Source organism: Numenius arquata, chromosome 6 (genome assembly GCF_964106895.1).
Source record: "Numenius arquata chromosome 6, bNumArq3.hap1.1, whole genome shotgun sequence".
Taxonomy (NCBI): Eukaryota; Metazoa; Chordata; class Aves; order Charadriiformes; family Scolopacidae; genus Numenius; species Numenius arquata.
Window position 1 is genome coordinate 66998972 of NC_133581.1, and position 19656 is coordinate 67018627.

At 49.3% G+C, this 19656-nt stretch overlaps 1 protein-coding gene across 1 annotated transcript in view; it reads left to right on the forward strand.

Moving 5' to 3' along the window:
* FERMT2 (FERM domain containing kindlin 2) overlaps positions 1 to 19436 on the forward strand; it is a 60236-nt gene extending 40800 nt beyond the window's left edge. Inside the window, 13 exon segments of the mRNA XM_074148419.1 lie at positions 1212 to 1429; positions 1431 to 1438; positions 2185 to 2287; positions 2605 to 2712; positions 4529 to 4663; positions 6610 to 6659; positions 9408 to 9532; positions 10963 to 11069; positions 12016 to 12237; positions 14847 to 14867; positions 15390 to 15514; positions 15705 to 15846; positions 17903 to 19436. Coding sequence (XP_074004520.1) covers positions 1212 to 1429; positions 1431 to 1438; positions 2185 to 2287; positions 2605 to 2712; positions 4529 to 4663; positions 6610 to 6659; positions 9408 to 9532; positions 10963 to 11069; positions 12016 to 12237; positions 14847 to 14867; positions 15390 to 15514; positions 15705 to 15846; positions 17903 to 18076 — 1538 coding nt within the window. The 3' untranslated portion in view covers positions 18077 to 19436.
* The last annotated feature ends 220 nt before the right edge of the window (positions 19437 to 19656 follow it).

Genomic DNA, 19656 nt, shown 5'->3' on the forward strand with positions numbered 1-19656 from the left:
AAAAGCCAGTTATTGGTCCTTCTCGGTACTGGTGAGCAGATTTGTGCCCAGCAGAGGATGCTGAGCTCATTGCCTGATGTACGTACGCAGCGGAATTCCTGCCATTAGGATACGGTCATTGAACCTCCCTTATAAAAATCCATATTTTATATTCTTAATGTAAAAATCAATGTTCCCGTGAGAGGAATAGGGACTGTTTAGCTCTCAGGTGTGTTGGGGTATGAGATACCAAGCTGGATCCGCTTTCTTCTCTTCAAATTTGTAATTTTAAAGGTTTTTGGGTTGGGGTTTTTTTTTTGTCTGCTTGGAGGCTGTACGAGCTGTAAAGCTTTCCAAGGCCTGGGGAATGATGTGTGCTTCGGGATCGGGTTTGCACCAAACAGCACCACTTGCTCAGCATATTAATACCCAGTTTGTTTGGCCGTCTCAGCAAGCTTTTCCGTCCGTGAAATGTCGTGTTTCCGTTGTTTCCCAGCTGTTTTTTGTTTTTTGTTTTTTTTTTTGTAACGTGAATTAAATAACCGTGGAGTCACATTTGGTTGCTTTGCCTGCCGAGCCCACCGGCGCTGCCGCAAACGCTCCCGTTTGGGTGGTGAAACCTCACCTGTGCTATTCCACCCTCTTCCGAAAATGCCCATTTTTGGCTTCTGTCCTTTCCTACTCTCCCGGTGACTTTCTCTCGCCTTCTCACTTCCCTCCTTTCTTTCCCTCTCTATAGGCACCGATATTCTTTACATCGGCCCCGTCAAAGGTGAGCTCCACCTCAGTAGGACTTTTACCCTCTGCCTCTGGTCTCTTTGGCTGCGCCCTTAGTTTATTTTCCTGCTCCTCTAAAACTTTTGACTTCCAAAATCTTTAAGCGACAGGTAATACCGGTAAGTCGGGGGCCCTTCGTGTCCCAGGTTCTGCAGAAACGCAGCGGGGCAGGATTTTTCCCAGCGTGGGAGACCTGCCCTTTTTCCCATGGATTTGGGCTGGAATGAGTTTTCCATCAGTTTTGCTCTCGGAGAAGAGCGGAGAGAGAGGGGCAGCTTTTCATGGGAAAACAAGCAGCGCAGTGTTTTCCCATCGTGGAAAGAAAAAAATGGTAAAAAAAAAAAGGGAAGGTTTTTCATCCTCTGGCTTCGGGTTTGTGCCTGAGTTGGCTTGGTTGGGAGCAGGCAGGGCTTGGCCGTGAGCTAATTCCAAGTTTTTATTCCTCTTACCGGTAGGAAACATATATTCGAGCCCAGGACTTTATAGCAAAACGATGACGCCGACCTACGACGCTCACGACGGCAGTCCCTTGTCACCCACTTCAGCCTGGTTCGGTGACAGCGCCCTGTCGGAGGGCAACCCGGGCATCCTGGCCGTGAGCCAGCCCGTCACCTCCCCAGAGTCCTTAGCAAAAATGTACAAGCCACAGGCGCTGCTGGATAAAGCCAAAATCAGACCAAGGGTGAGTTAAGGATTTGGTTTTTCTGCTTTTTTTCTTCTTTTTTCTTTCCTTTTCTTTCCTTTTTCCTTTCTTTTCCTTTCCTTTCCTTTCCTTTCCTTTCCTTTCCTTTCCTTTCCTTTCCTTTCCTTTCCTTTCCTTTCCTTTCCTTTCCTTTCCTTTCCTTTCCTTTCCTTTCCTTTCCTTTCTTTCCTTTCCTTTCCTTTCCTTTCCTTTCCTTTCCTTTCCTTTCCTTTCCTTTCCTTTCCTTTCCTTTCCTTTCCTTTCCTTTCCTTTCCTTTCCTTTCCTTTCCTTTCCTTTCCTTTCCTTTCCTTTCCTTTCCTTTCCTTTCCTTTCCTTTCCTTTCCTTTCCTTTCCTTTCCTTTCCTTTCCTTTCCTTTCCTTTCCTTTCCTTTCCTTTCCTTTCCTTTCCTTCCTTTCCTTTCCTTTCCTTTCCTTTCCTTCTCTCTCTTCTCTTCTCTCTTCTCTTCTCTTCTCTTCTCTTCTTCTCTTCTCTTCTCTTCTCTTCTCTTCTCTTCTCTTCTCTTCTCTCCTCTTCCTTCCCTTCCCTTCCCTTCCTTCCCTTCCCTTCCCTTCCCTTCCCTTCCCTTCCCTTCCCTTCCCTTCCCTTCCCTTCCCTTCCCTTCCCTTCCCTTCCCTTTTTTTTTCTTTTTTACCCAATATCTGGTTTTAAGTTGCATTCTTGAAAGCGTCACCACGACTTCGCTGGAGCTTTTTGTGTGTGTTATCCCCTGTTGACAATTTACAGATGGCTGGATTCGTCCCGATCTCTTATGGAGCAGGAGGTGAAAGAAAACGAGGCTTTGCTGCTCCGGTTCAAGTACTACAGCTTTTTTGACCTGAACCCAAAGGTACAGAGCTCTTTATTTCACTTGTGTCTTGCAGGCAAAGGCCTTGAGCAAAGGATGCTCTATCTCTAATGGGCTTTTGTGTTGAAAATTGGTCTTGCAGGCATCAAACCTGGCTTTGGGCGCTCCCACGCGCCGGTTTGCTAACGTTCAGGTGTTGCTAGAGATGCTTTAAGGGTCGCTTAGAGCCACTCTGCTTCGGTGGCAGAGGCTTTCCAGTCTCGTTGTACTGAAGTAGAAGATAAAAGCGGTTTGTCTTGAACCGGGCTCGTACATTTTACAACCTTAACGTGTTTCTTTTTTATTGCGCTGTGCCATAGTACGATGCAATCAGGATCAACCAGCTGTACGAGCAGTCCAAATGGGCCATTCTGCTGGAGGAGATCGAGTGCACGGAAGAAGAAATGATGATGTTTGCGGCGCTGCAGGTAGGAGATAGCCCGAGACGCTTATGGTTTGGGTTAAACTTGGGTTTGTAGCTTTGCAGATTTCTCTGTTGATGAATATTGATTAACATAACAAGGGAAATTGCTGTAACTGGCGTTTTAAGCCTCACTTCATCTTCGGTGGGAGCTTGGATTTCTCGTGCTGGTAGAAGCCGGATCGTTTCCCATCTCCTAATCCTCTCTTGAGCTTATTAGGTAATTTAAATACTTGCTGCTGATTACTGCTCGTGAAAAGGAACTTGGCCTTCTTTTACCAAACATGTTTACGTCTATCTTAACTTTTAATTTTGCCCTTCTTAAAAAAACCCAGCAAGTACAGTAGGTTACTGAACTGTGCCTTTCTGGCCCGCTGCCCCCCCAAACAGCTGGTGATAATCTGTGGCTTTCCCAGAACTATTTATTTATCTGTTTTATGGAATACTCGGTGTGATTTGGCGTAAATGCTACACCTGCTATTGACTTCTGCAAGATGGATGGCAGGCCATTTACTACGTGTGGTCTGGCGCACCTCATCGCCGTAAGATGCAGAAATATCCCCATGAAGAGCAGGGCTCTCTGGCCCTAGGGCCCCTCCTAGGAAAAAAAGAGTGAAAAACAGAAATATAAAGACTCAAGTTTATCTCTCCGAGAAGTCCAGAGTGGGTTGGGCTTGGTCCAACGTGTGAGATTTTATGGACATTTTGGTTTTCTGGGCTAAAAACAGATGTGTGGCTGATACGCCAGAGGGTCGTACTGCCATCCAGAGGGACCTCAACAGGCTGAAGAAACGGGCCAACCTCATGAAGTTCAACAAGGGAAAGTGCAAAGTCCTACCACCGGGGAGGAACAACCCCATGCACCAGTATATGCTGGGGGTCACCCTGCTGGGAAGCAGCTTGGCAGAAAAGGTTCTGGGGGTGTTGATGAACACCAGGTTGACCATGAGCCAGCAATGTGCCCATTAGACAAAAATGGTGAATGGTGTCCTGGGCTGCATTGGGCAAAGCACTGCCAACAGGTTGAGGGAGGTCATCCTTCCCCTCTACCCAGCACTGATGAGGCCACACCTGGAGTACTGGGTCCAGTTCTGGGCTCCTCAGTGCAAGGGGGACATGGACATACTGGAGAGAGTACAGCGAAGGGCCACGAGGATGACGAAGATCCTGGAGCGTGTCCCCTTTGAGAAAAGGCTGAGGGAGCTGGAACTGTTCAGCCTGGAGGCTGAACCTGGAGGAGGCTCAGGGAGATCTTACTAATATATGTAAATACCTGATGGGAGGCTGTAAAGGAGATGGACCTTCTCAGTGGTGCCCAGTGACAGGACCAGAGACACAGACTGAAACACAGGAGGTTCCCTCTGAACATCAGGGAACACTTTTTTACTGTGAGGGTGACTGAGCACTGGCAGAGGTTGCCCAGAGAGGTTGTGGAGTCTCCATCCTTGGAGATACTCAAAAGCCGCCTGGACATGGTCCTGGGCAATGGCTGTAGGTGGCCCTGCTTGAACAGTGGGTAGGACCAGGTGATCTTCAGAGGTTCCTTCCATCCTCAACCACTCTGTAATGCTGTGAAAAGAGCAACTCTGCCCCGCGGGGACCAGAGCGGTTCTTCAGGGTTTGTACCGCTGACTCCTTGGGCTGAAAAGAACCAAGCCGATCATTCCTGACTCAACTGCACTCAGGTCTGAGCGCTTACCAGGCTCTGCTCCTCTAGAGCTCCGGTTTTCCACTCTGCTTCCCAAGAGTGGTGACTGTGTTGTGACAAGCCCACGGCATCTGGCAGGAGCATCCCAGTTGAAATGCTGTGCCTTGCCTTTCAGTACCACATCAATAAGCTGTCCATCATGTCCTCGGAAAACCACCTCAACAACAGCGACAAGGAGGTGGATGAGGTGGATGCTGCGCTCTCGGATCTGGAAATTACTTTGGAGGGTGGCAAAACGTCGACGATCCTGGTAAGGGTTGCGGGCTTGCGGTGACAAGGTGGCTTGGGCGTCCCCCTTCGTCTCACCTCGCACGAGGCAGGAATAATCACCCCAAGATGGGAATTTTTCCAGGCATCCCACCTTCTTTATTTCCTTCCTCTCCCTTTTTTTCTACTTCTGCTTTTATAGCATGAGAAGGTTGCCCAGAGCCCAGTGGAGCAATGCAGACCCCAGTCATGTTTTCTTAAAAATAATATTTTTTTAAAATACTGAGGGGTAGTTCTGGTGGGAGGGGGCCCTGGGCAGAGTCCATCACGGGCCAACACCGAGCTCTTCTCTGAGCCCAAAGCAGCATAAAAACCTCTTTGAGCACATGCAGGTTTTGAACCAAAAGCTTCATTTAAGCTGTAAGACCACCTTCTATTTTTTGGGCGTTTTACAGCTAATTTAACAGGGAGTGCTCAGCCCATCCCACATTCCCAGCCCTGCAGAAGTCAAGTGCAATATTCCTTTTTTTTTTTTCCTGCTGGGACCATAAGACCAAATAGTGCTGGAGAAATCCCAGAGGAGCCGGGGTTTTACTGAAAGCCCCTCCTACACCAAGCCACCTTCCTGGTGAAATAATGGAAAACTAAATTTACATTATTTTGGTCTCTGTTCTCGCTACTGACTTTCCAAAATACTGAATTCTTCACACTGAGGTTTCTCTTCCAGTGTTTCTAATTCATGGCAAAGTTGGACAGTACTTAAAACAGCTGCTGCGATTTTCAGAAATAACTTACACTTAGGAAACCTTATTTTTATTAGACTGGATTTCAGCCTGGAGCGGGCTGTGACTGGATTTCAGAGGGTTTCATTATTTTTTTTTTTTTTTACTGATATGCTGTTTTAACAGTGGTTTTCCACCTCTAAAAATGTAAAGCCCAAAAACTAAACTGCAGAAAAAGGGAGTAGGTTTGGTGTGACTTGGCAAAGCCCAGCTTTTCCAGGCGCTTTGCACATTTATACCATCTCTGAGTTACGTTTTAAGTTCTTTTCAAACCCTAAAACCCCTGAAATTTTCCAGTCTTACACTTCATATAATTTTTTTTTAAGCGTTTACGAAGGCTCTGTTTGAAGTTGAAATCCCTACTTAGCCCTGATTTACCAGCGTTAATTACGACAGGGATTTATAATATTGACCAGTCGCCGCAGGGACGAGCAGCGCTGCTTCGGTGCCACGGAAATAATGACGGATTTTAATCGCCAAGTGATCTTTTATAATTTCTTTGCAAAACCAGATTTGAAGCCCAGTATTAAGGAACACTCCCTGCCGGATAGGAGTGAAGAGGACAATGATTCATCAAAAAAAAAAAAACCCCATCCCTTTCCGTAGGGGTTGTTAGGCAGTAGCCATTTCCAGATGCATTCGAGTAATTGAATCGGGATAATGGGCAATTACTGGATTGTTTGTTTAGATTCTGCATTTTTTTCCCCGTGGTATCTATAAACAGCATTTGCTCATTGCAGACAGAAAGTAAACTGTTTTGCTACTAGAAGCTGCTGGAGCAGCTTTTTCTGCCCTTCGAAAAACCCTTTAGTTCGAGCTCGTGGGAATTGAAAGTGCCACCCGGTAGATATTATTGCTCATCCAAAACGTGAAGATAAACTCAATATTAAAAAAACTGGGGGGAGGAAAGCCTTTCCAGAGCGTCAGAAAGCCCTTCCCTGGAGCTGCAGAGCAGCATCTTTTCCTTTTGTTCGGAGTGTAAGTTCAAACTAAGGGAGGAGACAAATCCCTGTGCGAGCAGGAGCCGGTGTGACCGCCGGTGACCTCGCGGGTGGGAATTGGCTCCGGCGGCAGCAGGAATTCCTCAAAGAAAAATAAAACCTTATCCTCTGGTTTCCAAACAGCACTTCTGTGCAATAGATTTTTCTCCGTTCGCTTCTCCCGTGAAGCAGATGGGACTTTCTCAGGAGCCTTCTTTTCTTTTCAGGGTGACATCACTTCCATCCCAGAGCTCGCCGACTACATTAAAGTCTTCAAGTAAGTGCTGATGGGAAGAGGTGCTTGTGAAACTGGTAATGTCTATGAATAATTAATAGTCCTACTGCCTAAATATCCTTTTTTTTTTTTTTTAATCTCCTGGTTTAAGATCACACCGCTGCGTTATCTCACGTAAAAAGCCACTGAGCAATCGCTGTGTAATACCGCAGCTCAGAGCATCTGCGCTCTCCTGCTATTAAATCAATTTACTTCTTTATCTCACGCGTGGTACAGTCCCTAAGTATCTCACGCTATTCCAAAAGAACCCATTCCGTGCTGAAGTTGATCTTAAATATAAAAATCCAGGATATTTTCTCACTATCGCCACCCTGACAGGTAACACATCCCTCTGGGAGAGCTCGCTGCGTCCCGTAGCCAGCAGCACGTGCTGGGATATTTCTCAAACGCAATTAATGCTCAGGAGGTGATCAAGCCATCCTAAAATTAGGAGTGAAACCTAGAATCCTTGCTCAAATACTTCTCCCAGTTCGCAAGAGGCCGGATGAATTATAAACAGTCGGGATGCTGGTCTGTCTGCCCTCTCCTTGCCAAGAGGAGCAGGTTAAGCTGACTCTGCTCCTCTTCCAGCTCACTCAGGATTTAGAGGTGGTTTTTTTTATTTTATTTTGCTTTGACTTGGACGCTGGTTGTGTGGAAACCGGGAACGGCAGCGTCTGGACTTTTAAGTAACGTTTTGGCAGCCGCGACCATCTTTTGCAATTTATTGCCTGCTGCGGCCGAGGGTTACAGTGAAAGTTCTGGAAATAATGATGAGATTTCACAGCGTAGCTATAGGATGCAGAAGAAAAGCTGTAGGCAGCGAAATAGCTCTGGAACAACCTTTTATTTTATTAATCGTTCAGTTCTGGAGCCAGAACCTGCCGCTTCTGTTCTGAAAAACTCTTTTCTCCCTCTCCGAAGGCAAATTAATAAGGTCTCCGTGTTCGTCTGGGTCTGTCTTAATTGGGGCGAAGTTTCGGGGCTGCAGCCTGTGCCCTGTGTTTTTTTCGCCCCTTGAACAAACAAACAAACAAACAAACAACAAACCTTGCTCTTTCCTTTGATGTCCTTATTCCCCAATAAAATTAGGCACGGCTCGGGGAGCTAATTGCTTGCAAATTGGATGGGCCAGTCGGTGGGGCAGGAGATGGAGCGGTGAGAAGCTGCTGGTTCCCCCCCCCTCGCCCGAACGCCGGGGTTGGGGTTTGAGGCTGTCCTGCCGCGGTGGGGAAGCACGGAATTGCCATTTTTTTCCTAAAAATGAGGGCTAGGAGGTATTTTACTGCCAGAAAGCCAACTAAATGACGTGAGGAGCTGGCCCAGCTTTAGATGTGCCTCTTGTCACACTTCAGTGGGGAGGAGCTGCGATATATGTACCCACTATGCCTTATATATAAGTCCTAGATATGTGTCCTTATACATGGGATGTTTTTCTTGCCCCTACCAGCCAGGTTACTGCCCGTGCCAGCCAAAATCCCCTGCCTGCAATTTAAAGGAGTTCCCCCCAAAAAAAGCTCAAGGCAGTAAAACCACATTAAAACATCTTTAGAGAAGGATGCAAAGCAGAGGATGGAAAAACCTGCACGTGTAGGATGGCTTGGCCGGAGGCTGGTGACTTCTCCTGCAGTGGGAGGTGGCTTTCGAGGGAAATTGTGGTTGTAAAGTTTTCACAGGGCAGGGCTGTGTGTGCCAGGGCTTTAGGAGGAGGAAAACCAGGCAAGGCAGGAGGAGGTGGCAGATGCCGTGAGCTCAGATGCCCATCAGAGGTGTGGGAGCAGTGAGGTTCAGGCAGACACCATGTTTCTCCCCCATCTCCCAAATTTCCTGGAGCAGCCCCCAGCACGCGTTTGCTTGGAAATGAAAATTCAGAGCCTGGAGGACGAGCAGTGGGGGCCATCATACACTTGATCCCTACAGATGAGGGTTGAGCAGCTATTTCAGGGATGGAGATGTGAGAAACGCATTGCAGTGAGAGGCTGCGGGTGCAGCCTTTGGATAAGGTTTAGAAATTAGGGAGAGGGTTAAGGAATTCATAAACTTTCAGCTCCACAAAGGTCCTGGGCTCATGGTAGGGTGAGTCTGGTGGCCATCTTGCTTTGCTGCAGGCTTGCAGCATCAGTTCTTCAGAGAAGCTGTGGCTGCCCCATCCCTGGAGGGGTTCAAGACCAGGTTGGACGGGGCTTTGAGCAACCTGGTCTGGTGGGAGGTGTCCCTGGATGATCTTTAAGGTCCCTTCCATCCCAAACCATTCTATGATTCTGTGATTCTTCTGCAGAGTCAAGCAAAATCCATGTTTTCCATAGAAAAGAAAAAGTATTTAAAAAGAAAGCAAGCTACTCATGCATGTGCTTGACCAAGAAGTCTTTTAGAAGTACCTCTTCCTTTCAGAGCTTGATCAAAGAGGTTCCAGTTTAATGCAGCAGGTGAAGAGGTGTGTATTGCAGCGGTTCATGGACATGTCTTATTTTTGTAATACAGTTCTCCAGCTGCCCCCACCTTGCCCCAAATCAGTGGGGCCTCCATGGGATTGAAGAGTCCCAAATTGCAATTGTAGCTCGATTTCTTGGCCCAACATTGTAGTGAACGGATGGTGAGTGGGGACCGAGCTCCCAGGCAGGGACTGTCCCAGAGGTGGCCATATCCCAGGCTGCTGACACCAGGTTCTCAAGGGTGAAATGAGTTTCCCCAGTGCAGTAGCTTGGTTTAGGAGCTTAAACCAAACATAACGTCCCTCAACCTGTCTTGCAGGCCCAAGAAGCTGACGTTGAAAGGCTACAAGCCCTATTGGTGCACCTTCAAAGATACCTCCATTTCCTGCTATAAAAGCAAAGAGGAATCCAACGGGACTCCTGCACACCAGATGAACCTGAGAGGTAAGAGAATCATAGAATTGTCGAGGTTGGAAGGGACCTTTCAGATCATCGAGTCCAACCATCAACCCAACACTGACAAAACCACCACTAACCCATGTCCCTCAGCACCACGTCTGCCCGGCTTTTAAATACCTCCAGGGATGGGGACTCCACCACTTCCCAGAGCAGCCTGTTCCAGTGTTTGATAACCCTTTTGGTGAAGAAATTTTTCCTAATATCCAATCTGAGCCTCCCCTGGTGCAACTTGAGGCCGTTTCCTCTTGTCCCATCGCCTGTTCCTTGGGAGAAGAGACCGACCCCCCCTGGCTACACCCTCCTTTCAGGGAGTAGTAGAGAGCGAGAAGGTCTCCCCTCAGCCTCCTTTTCTCCAGGCTGAACACCCCCAGCTCCCTCAGCATCTCCTCATGAGACTTGTGCTCCAGACCCCTCACCAGCTCTGTTGCCCTTCTCTGGACCCGCTCCAGCCCCTCAATGTCCTTCTGGTCGTGAGGGACCCAAAACTGGACACAGCCCTCGAGGTGGGGCCTCACCAGTGCCGAGAAGCATCAGCGCCGTTGCATTTTATTCCAATAATTGGCTGCCTTGACACTTTTTCCCTCCTCTCCCTGGTGCTGGTTGTGAGCAGCCGCACTCGAGCCCTCCCCGCGCGCCTTGCACAGGAGTTTTTAAATTCCTACGGTCGCTGGCTTTTCTTAAGTTAAACATTCCTGCTCCGGCAGCCACCAAACAGCGGAGAGCTCTCTTTTTTTTTTCCCCCAGTGGAGGCAGGAGCAGATGCCAAACGACCTCGGGCCTTGCAGGCAGAGCGAAGCCCGGCCCGCGGGACCTTTTTGGGAGCTTTTGTCATATCTGCTGTGACGGCACTTTGAAAAAATCTCGGAGGCGGCGTTGAAGCGGCGCCCGGGCTGAGTCGGCTGGATCTGTTCATCACCCCCTGGTGTTTGTAGAACCACTTGTAGTTCTCTCCAGACATGGAAAGCGGGATGCTCGTACCTCGCCACTCGCTATAGCCCAGCCAAAATAACGGATAGGGGTTTCAGGGTGAGAGCCAGCACCCATCCGGCCACCTTTTCCTACCCTCTCATGAAAATTTCAGGGACACGGGGCATTTTTCAGCCATCGGGTCCATTCGCGAGGCCAGGCAGGATCTGGGAGATGAATCTTCTGTTGCTTTCAGATCAGGTCTTGCTTTTTTCCCCCCCTTTTTCCTGTCACTTGGAAAAGGAGACATCTCCCTCAGTTTTTGTTCCCGCTATGTAGAGCATTCATCCCTTCAGAGATGTGGCATACAACCTTTGCAGCACTTAGATGCTGTTGGACACCCTTTAGTTGGAGTGTTTTGCTTCATCTTTTCCTCTTTTGTACTTTTTTCCCCCTTTTTAAAGTGCAGTTCTTCACACCCCCGTTAAACACTGACTCCCTCGTTGCAGGATGTGAAGTTACGCCTGACGTGAACATCTCTGGTCAGAAGTTTAACATCAAACTTCTGATTCCGGTGGCGGAGGGAATGAATGAAATCTGGCTTCGCTGCGATAATGTAAGTTTATCTCTTGGTCCGGACCCCTCTTTGCCCTTTGCCCACCATCAGCTCACGCTTGGATGTGCCATGAATCATAGAATCATGGAATGGTTTGGGTTGGAAGGGACCTTAAAGACCATCCAACCCCCTGCCCTGGGCAGGGACACCTCCCACCAGACCAGGTTGCTCAAAGCCCCATCCAGCCTGGCCTTGAACCCCTCCGGGGATGGGGCAGCCACAGCTTCTCTGGGCAACTTGGGCCAGGGTCCCACCACCCTCACAGCAAAGACGTTCTTCCTGAGATCTCATCTCAATCTCCCCTCTTTCAGTGTCAAACCCTTCCCCCTTGTCCAATGGCTCCCCTCCCTGATCAAGAGTCCCTCCCCATCTCTCCTGGAGCCCCTTGAGGGACTGGAAGGGGCTCTAAGGTCTCCCCGGAGCCTTCTCTTCTCCAGGCTGAACCCCCCCAACTCTAGCCTGTCCTCGAATGCAATCACCTGTGGCTGATCTTGATGTTCAGAGCCCACGTGTGAATTTGGAGTAGAAAAATCAGCCCCTGCTCTTCCTTAGCTTTGTCCCACAGTTGTACATTGCACATTGGCTGGGTTTCTGCCCCTCTCTGCCTGTGCTTGAGTCTCCTGGGGCTGGGAGGAAAATAGAATCATGGAATGATTGCAGTCCTGAGTAGCATTCTCTAAGCAATCATGCTTCAGCAGGGGAGTTGGACTAGATGATCTATATGGTCCCTTCCAACTCTAAAAAAATTCAGTGAAATTCAGTGAAATTCAGTGAATGGTTAGAGTTGGAAGGGACCTTAAAGATCATCAAGTTTCAACCCCACCTCTCACTAGACCAGGTTGCTCAAAGCCCCATCCAGCCTGGCCTTGAACAGGCTCCCTGGAGTTTTATTTGGGAGGGGGGAAGGTGGCACCCCCACCGCTCTGACCCTCCGTTTCGGGGGCAGGAGACACAGTACGCCAGCTGGATGGCCGCCTGCCGCCTGGCCTCCAAGGGCAAGACGATGGCCGACAGCTCCTACGGCATGGAAGTGCAGAACATCCTCTCCTTCCTGAAAATGCAGCATTTGAACCCAGACCCGCAGCTGATCCCCGAACAGATCAATACCGACATTAACCCCGAGTGCCTGGTTTCTCCTCGCTACCTGAAAAAGTACAAGAACAAGCAGGTACGTGCTGGCCCGCTCCCCCGGCGCGGTGTTGGTGTTGGTGTGGAACCGGGCTGACCCTGCACCCGTTCCGGCGGTGGCCGGCGTTTTAACACTGTGTGGTTTTTGGATGTTGTCACTTTACTCGCGGCTGCCAAAATGTTATTACTAAAACGAAACGCCGACTGAAACGTGTGGTTTCGATCCAGCACCTGGGGATGGCACCCGCAACCTTCATTACGCCATACATAGCACGCCACGGTGCATGTACACAGCCTCGTCAGCGGGGAACCACGTCCTTCAAATACGTTTTGAATTTATTTATATTTATTTTAAAAATAAAGGGAATGGTTTAAAACAGGGGAATGGGTTTTTGGCCCTGCTGATACCGAGCGACGGGGACAGCAAAGCACGGGTAATCTCTCCCCGTGCAGACGTAGAAGCAAAGAGACAAACTCGGTCCTCGGTGCTGGGATTAAAACCCCTTCCCTTGCCCGGAATCCCTGCAGAAATCCTCAGGATCAGCGGAGTGGCAGTTGCTTGCAGTGCTTTATCCGCACACTTGGCTCTTAATTCGGTTTGCGTATTTCTCTCTTTGCTTTTCCACCACTTCCAAATGCCAGTCCTCGAGACACTGCTTCATTCTGAGTTGCCGTGACTTGCGCTTGAACAACCCCCCCCTGCCCCAGCCCCGCGCTCCATTCGGGTCCCTGCATGACAGGGCTGAACTGTTCCGCACTGGAAATAAAACGCATGACTTTCTGAAAGGCGTTATATGTCAGGACAGCGGCAAAAAAATAAGGGAAGGCATTGCCCCGTGGCCTTTCGGGTGACTTCATCGTTCAGCTGTAGCTCCGCAGCCTTCGGGCTGGCTGCGGCTGGGTCCGGTTTCTCAAAACCCAGAAGAAGGCTGCAAGTCAGAGAGGCAGGAAAAATATAACTTTTTATTGGCACGGCACGATGATTTCCTGGCAGCGGAGTCATATTTTATATAGCCCTTATTATTCTCCTGAATAAGCCTTTATATCCACTTGGATGGAGGAGAGGCTGCATAAATATACCGCTTTAACATATATATATAATACCTTCTAGGCTTGAACTCGGTAAAATGGAGGCACCTGGAAAAATATTAGCTCGCAGAACTTGCTTACCGTGCAGGTACCCTCGTTAGGAAAATAACTTCCCTCGAACCACAGGGGTGGGCACGAGCCCTCGCCCTGCTCCAAGCCAGGCTAGCGGCCACGGTGCCTGGGTGGACATCAGCTAAAGAGCAGATTTTGGCTTTTCCTTGATGGCCAGAGGCAGAGCTTGCAGCAGCGGAGGATGTTTGCGAGGGACGGAGGCCGCGGGAATGCAAGGAATTCAGCCACGAGGGTCCCTCCGCGCCCTGGCACTGGGAGGAGGAGGAGGAGGAGGAAGAGAAGGAGGAGGAGGTTGTGCAGCCCACAAACGGCGCCGAAATGGGAATTGGCAGTGGGCCTTGCTGGAGGATTTATAGATGCTCTTGGTCCCACAGCAGCCCGGGAGCTGCTCGGGTGGTGTTTGTCTCCATGTGCCCTTGCAGCAGCCATAGGTTGGGTTTCGGGAGCTCCAAATTGTAAATGCAAAAAAAAGAAACCCAACCTAAAATCAGCGTTTTCACAGCTCTCGGGTGCCTCGATGGGGTTCGGTGTCAGAGCGGCCTCCAGCCGCCTTTGCAGGGGCAGATGCATCCCCAGGAAGCCCGGCTGATGTTGTTCTCCAGCCGCTTCTTACCCCGAGCAACATCCCCTGAATTTCATAGAATCATCAAATGGTTCGGGTTGGAAGGGACCTTAAAAATCAGTGAGTTCCACCCCCCTGCCCTGGGCAGGGACACCTCCCACCAGACCAGGTTGCTCCAAGCCCCATCCAGCCTGGCCTTGAACCCCTCCAGGGATGGGGCAGCCACAGCTTCTCTGGGCAACCTGGGCCAGGCTCTCACCACCCTCACAGCGAAGAATTCCTTCCCCAGATCTCATCTCAATCTCCCCTCTTTCAGTTTAAATCCGTTCCCCCTCCTCCTATGGCTCCCCTTTATGATCAAGAGTCCCTCCCAACTTCACTGGAGCCCCTTTAGGGACTGGAAGGGGCTCTAAGGTCTCCCCGGAGCCTTCTCTTCTCCAGGCTGAGAAATAAAAAGGATCTATTGAGCTAAGAGCTTTTGAGCCTCCTGTTGAGCTTCCTCTGCGAGTAAATGGGCTTGAGTTTGCGCTGGGGCGTGGAGAGGAGCGTGAGGGCACTAATTCTCCTCGGAGCCGGCAGCTTCTCCCTCCCCTTCATCCACCAGCAGGACCAAAGCCATCCCCAGGACCCAAACCATCTCTCCGTGATGGCAACCAGCCGGGACCGCGCCGGTGCCCGGGGCCGAATCTCTGCCCGCTCGTCCCCTCTCCGTCCCTAGGGTCACTTTGGCTGCTTTTCTGCCTGAGAAATTGTGCATGTGGATTTTTTTTTGGTTTTTTTTTTTTTTGCTTGAACTTTGGTTTGCAGTTAATTTACACTTTTTTTCTTTGCTTTGTTGCCATATTTCTGATTGCTTTTTTTTTCTTTCTGCCTCCTTTTCTTTTTCTTTTTTTTTTTTTTTTTCGTTTTCGCCTTGCCATCTACAGCCAGGCTATGTAAGAGACTTGGTAAGTGACAGCAACGATAAAATTAAGCTAAATTTAAGATGCAAAACCTAAAGTAGTCTAGAGCCCCCTTTGGTTTAGAGAGCAGCAACGAACAGACTAACCAAATCCACCCCCCCACCCCCCGCCCTGCAGGAACTCGGGCCCTCTTTGGTTTTTCTCGTAGTCCCCGGTGGTTTTTTGCTGCGAAACTGGAAACTCTACACCAGAAATTCGCCCCGTGGTTTGCTCACATCCTGCGCCTTTAAACCCAAACGAGCCTGAGCGGCTCTTGGCCTCCAGACAGCCCCCATCTATATTTGCTCTTACGTGTCTGGAGATACGGAGCCAAAGGAGCTCCACGTCCCTCAGCCTTTGAGCGGTGGTAGCTGAAACACATCCTCGGGGTAGAAATTACCCATTATCGGCGTTGTTTCCATCCCAAATCCCTCCCGAGTCGTTAACTCCCGTTCGCGTGACGGTCCTTGGTGCCCCTAAGGAGCCCCCCCACCCTCGCCTAACGCCGGTGTCTCTGGCCGCCCGCAGATCACCGCCCGCATCCTGGAAGCCCACCAGAACGTGGCTCAGATGAGTCTCATCGAGGCCAAGATGCGGTTCATTCAAGCCTGGCAGTCGCTGCCGGAGTTCGGCATCACGCATTTCATCGCAAGGTCGGTGGCTCTGAAGAAAAGGGGGAATTTCATCAATAAATCCGTGGGATACATTAAATACGCGGCGCGTCCTTCGCTGGGGATGCTGCGCTGCCTCTGAAATTAAAAGCATTAATCGCATCGACTTACAAAACCGATTTTGTACGCTGAATTTATCGTGCATTTATTCATCCCTTGCCCCTGTCTGCAGGTTCCAGGGGGGCAAGAAGGAGGAGCTGATCGGCATCGCCTACAACCGGCTCATCCGGATGGACGCCAGCACGGGTGACGCCGTCAAAACCTGGCGCTTCAGCAACATGAAGCAGTGGAATGTCAACTGGGAGATTAAAATGGTGAGTTTCCTCACCTTGGCCAACCATCTCAGCCTTGGTGGACAACAGGATGCCCATGAGCCAGCGATGTGTCCTTGTGGCCAAGAAGGCCGATGGCATCCTGGGGTGCATCAGGAAGAGTGTGACCAGCAGGTGGAGGGAGGTCATCCTCCCCCTCTGCTCTGCCCTGGGGAGGCCCCATCTGGAGCACTGTGTCCAGTTCTGGGCTCCCCAGTTCAAGAAGGACAGGGAACTGCTGGAGAGGGTCCAGCAGAGGGCTACAAAGAGGATGAGGGGCCTGGAGCATCTCTCTTATGAGGAAAGGCTGAGGGACTTGGGTCTTTTTAGTCTGGAGAAGAGAAGGCTGAGGGGGGATCTGATCAACACCTATAAATACTTAAAGGATGGGTGTCAGGAGGATGGGGCCAGTCTTTTTTCAGTGGTGCCCAGTGACAGGACAAGAGGGAACGGGCACAAACTTGACCATAAAAAGTTCCATCTAAACATGAGGAGGAACTTCTTTCCTGTGAGGGTGGCAGAGCCCTGGAAGAGGCTGCCCAGAGAGGTGGTGGAGTCTCCTTCTCTGGAGACATTCAAACCCCACCTGGACACGTTCCTGTGCAACCTGCTCTGGGTGGACCTGCTCTGGCAGGGGGTTGGACTAGATGATCTCCAGAGGTCCCTTCCAACCCCATAGCATTCTGTGATTCTGTGGCCACTTCTCCTGCTCCCCTCACCTGAGATGGACGCTGCTCTCGGGGTGGGGGGTTTTAAGGTTGGCTTTGTTATTTGGCTTTTAAAAAAAAATCCGGTTTTCCCATCGCTGGTTTTTAAAGCATGTCCCATCCGGCAGCGTTGATGTAATGTTGTTTTTCCTCCTCCCTTTTTCACCCTTCTTGGAGATCCAGCAGAGCTTGCCCTAACTGCTGGGAGAGTTCAGGACGACCCTTAAAAAGAAGAAAAATTTTTAAAAAAAAAGAATCTTTAACGCAGCAGGTTACGCACTTAACGCATAACGATTTTCTCCGGTCTCTGACCACCCACTCAAAGGCAGCTAAATAAAATCCAACTTCGGAACTGCTGCTCGGGCCTCATCCTACCCACTAACATGAATGCTCTTCCCCATCCGAAAATCCATTTTATTTGCAGGACAGCTCAGACTTTCATCCAAGTAATGAAAAGCAACAGCAGACCCTTCACCGGGCTCCGCGATGGGCTTTTACCCAACCGTCGCGTTTGGATGCACAAGGGTTTTTATGCTCCTTTTCAGCCCAAAAACCTGCGGAAAACTGCCCGGGATCGGGAAGGGCTGTTCTCCGGGGGTTTGGCGGCTCGTTAAGAGCTGCTGGCGAAATTATTCAGCTTCCCCTCTGCCTGAGAGCCTTTGTTTTGACCCAGTTGCAAGCCCCAATATCCCAATTATTGAGCTCGGATACTGTGCTGGGAATCCCCCTCCCTCCCCCCGGAGCTGTCGCTGCTGGGGGGGCGGAGGGGGCGATGATAAAATAAGGGGCAGTCCCTTCAGTCACGCCAAAATGAGCTTCTCCAGTCCCTATAAAGCGATTTCTAGCACCAAACTTCCACTTATAAAACCAGAGTGAGTGGAAAGAAATTCAGGAAAACTGGAAAGAAATCCCAGCCCTCGACAGGTTTCTCCGTTCCGTTTGGAGCGAAGAGGATGCGGCCACGTGTCACCGCCGAGAGCAAACACAGTTATCGCTGAGGGAAGGGAGAATAAAAGGTGTAATGATAATTTAAATAAATAGAGAGAGAGGGAGAGAGAGAGGAAGAATAGAAAATTCAAGAAAAGAATCAAAAAGCCATGAAAGGTATTGCTCCATCTAAACATTCACACGATAATCCTGGTGTCATGGAATGTCTCAAGCCGGAAGGGACGGGATCATGGAGTCCGAGTCATCGTTTGAATCCCTGGTTTTTGCTTGGGCCACGGGAAAAATAAAAGGCGTTTGGGTTAAGAGAAAAGAGAAATCGGGTAAAAAGGGGAAGGGAGGGGGGGTGTCGGTGGAAACCCCCCCTGTCCCGGTGGAGGTAACCCCGCTGTGTTTGCCCCCTCCAGGTGACGGTGGAGTTCGCGGACGACGTGCGGGTGTCCTTCATTTGCACGGAGGTGGATTGCAAAGTGGTTCACGAGTTCATCGGCGGCTACATCTTCCTGTCGACGCGGGCCAAGGACCAGAACGAGAGCTTGGACGAGGAGATGTTCTACAAACTGACCAGCGGTTGGGTGTGAGGCCCCCACCTCCTGCGCACCCAGAGGAAACCCCACGGCCATATTAATATTTAACTTTAAAAAGCTGTCCTTTTGAAATATGCTGCTTAATAAAGTAAGCTTGAAATGTATCTTTTTTTTTTTTTTTTTTTTTTTTTTTTTTTTAAAAATACGATGACATTTTTTTTGCATTACCAGACCAGTTAATCTGTGTGCACTAATGAGCACTTCTCTTAATTTGCTATAACAAGCCCGTGGCCGGGTCGGGTGTTCCTGCCGCTCGCCCGGCCCTTGGGATCCAGAATCCGATGGGCAGATCAGGAATAAGATTTGACTGACTTTTAAACCGGCCGATTTTCGAAGAGAACTCTAAGCCATCTCCTCCTAAAGCCCGCCGGGGCTTACCCTATATGAAGTCTATTTATCATGTTTAACGCATGAGTGGGTTGGTTGGGTTTTTTGGGTTTGGTTTTTTTTTTCCTTTTTTTTTTTTTTTTTTTTCTTTTTCGGTGGTTTTTATTCTGTACATTTGACCTCTTTTGAAGTCCAAGTAGAATTCCCATCTCTCTTTTCTCACACTACGTGCACCGGGGGGGGGGGGGGGAGGTTGGGGCCGCTGCAGCTGCCGGACCTGACTTTGGAGACAGCTCATCCTTCTGTTAGTCCGTTAGAGCTCGGTTTTATTCGTTAACTTGCCTTTTGATAATCATTTATATTGTCTTTTTTTTTTTTTTTTTTCATTCGTTCGTTCGTTTGTTCATTGATTTTTTTTGTTTTGTTTTTTTTTTTTTTGTTTTGGTTTGGTTTTTTTTAATTTTATTTTATTTTTACACCGTATTGTATTATGACACTTTTAGTATTCACCAGCATAGTCACTGTTCTGCCTATGATATGCAAACTTTTTCATTACAATATGAAGTAAAAGGTCTATGAAGTAATAGGTTTTGTGTAACTAATGTAAAAAAAAAAAAAAAAAAACCACAAATTTTATAAAATTGTACAGTTTTTTTTAACTAGTCTCACAAGCCAGCTAGAATATTGCATAGATCTGGTGTATCAGCATTAACTATAGGATGCCTGTAAAGGGCTACGGGGAGTAACCAAGAAACAAAACGAAAAAAAAACCCCAAAAAAACCCCTCGATTTCAGTCCAGTAAATTTTTATCTTAAGTTAAATGGGATTTCAGAGCCACGACACCCTCCAGAACTGATACTTGGGGCCGGGGTCTCCCCGGTCCTTCGTTAACCTCAGCGTTAACGCTAACGAGGAGCGACCTCCTGCCCCGCCTAATTCCGGGGAATAACCAGTGTTGCGTTCCTGTAGTCTCTGGTTTCAAGACTATGTACAAATGCATTTTATTTTAAATAAAAGTCGAATCTTTTATTTAATATTCAGCTTTTCTTTGTGGTTTAACTGCGCTGCCCCAACTCTCTCAGCCTGTCCTCACAGCAGAGGGGCTCCAGCCCTCCCACCATCTCCGTGGCCTCCTCCGGCCCCGCTCCAACAGCTCCGTGTCCTTCTGCTGTTGGTGGCCCCAGAGCTGGAGGCAGCACTGGGGGGGGTCTCCCCAGAGCGGAGCAGAGGGGCAGAATCCCCCCCC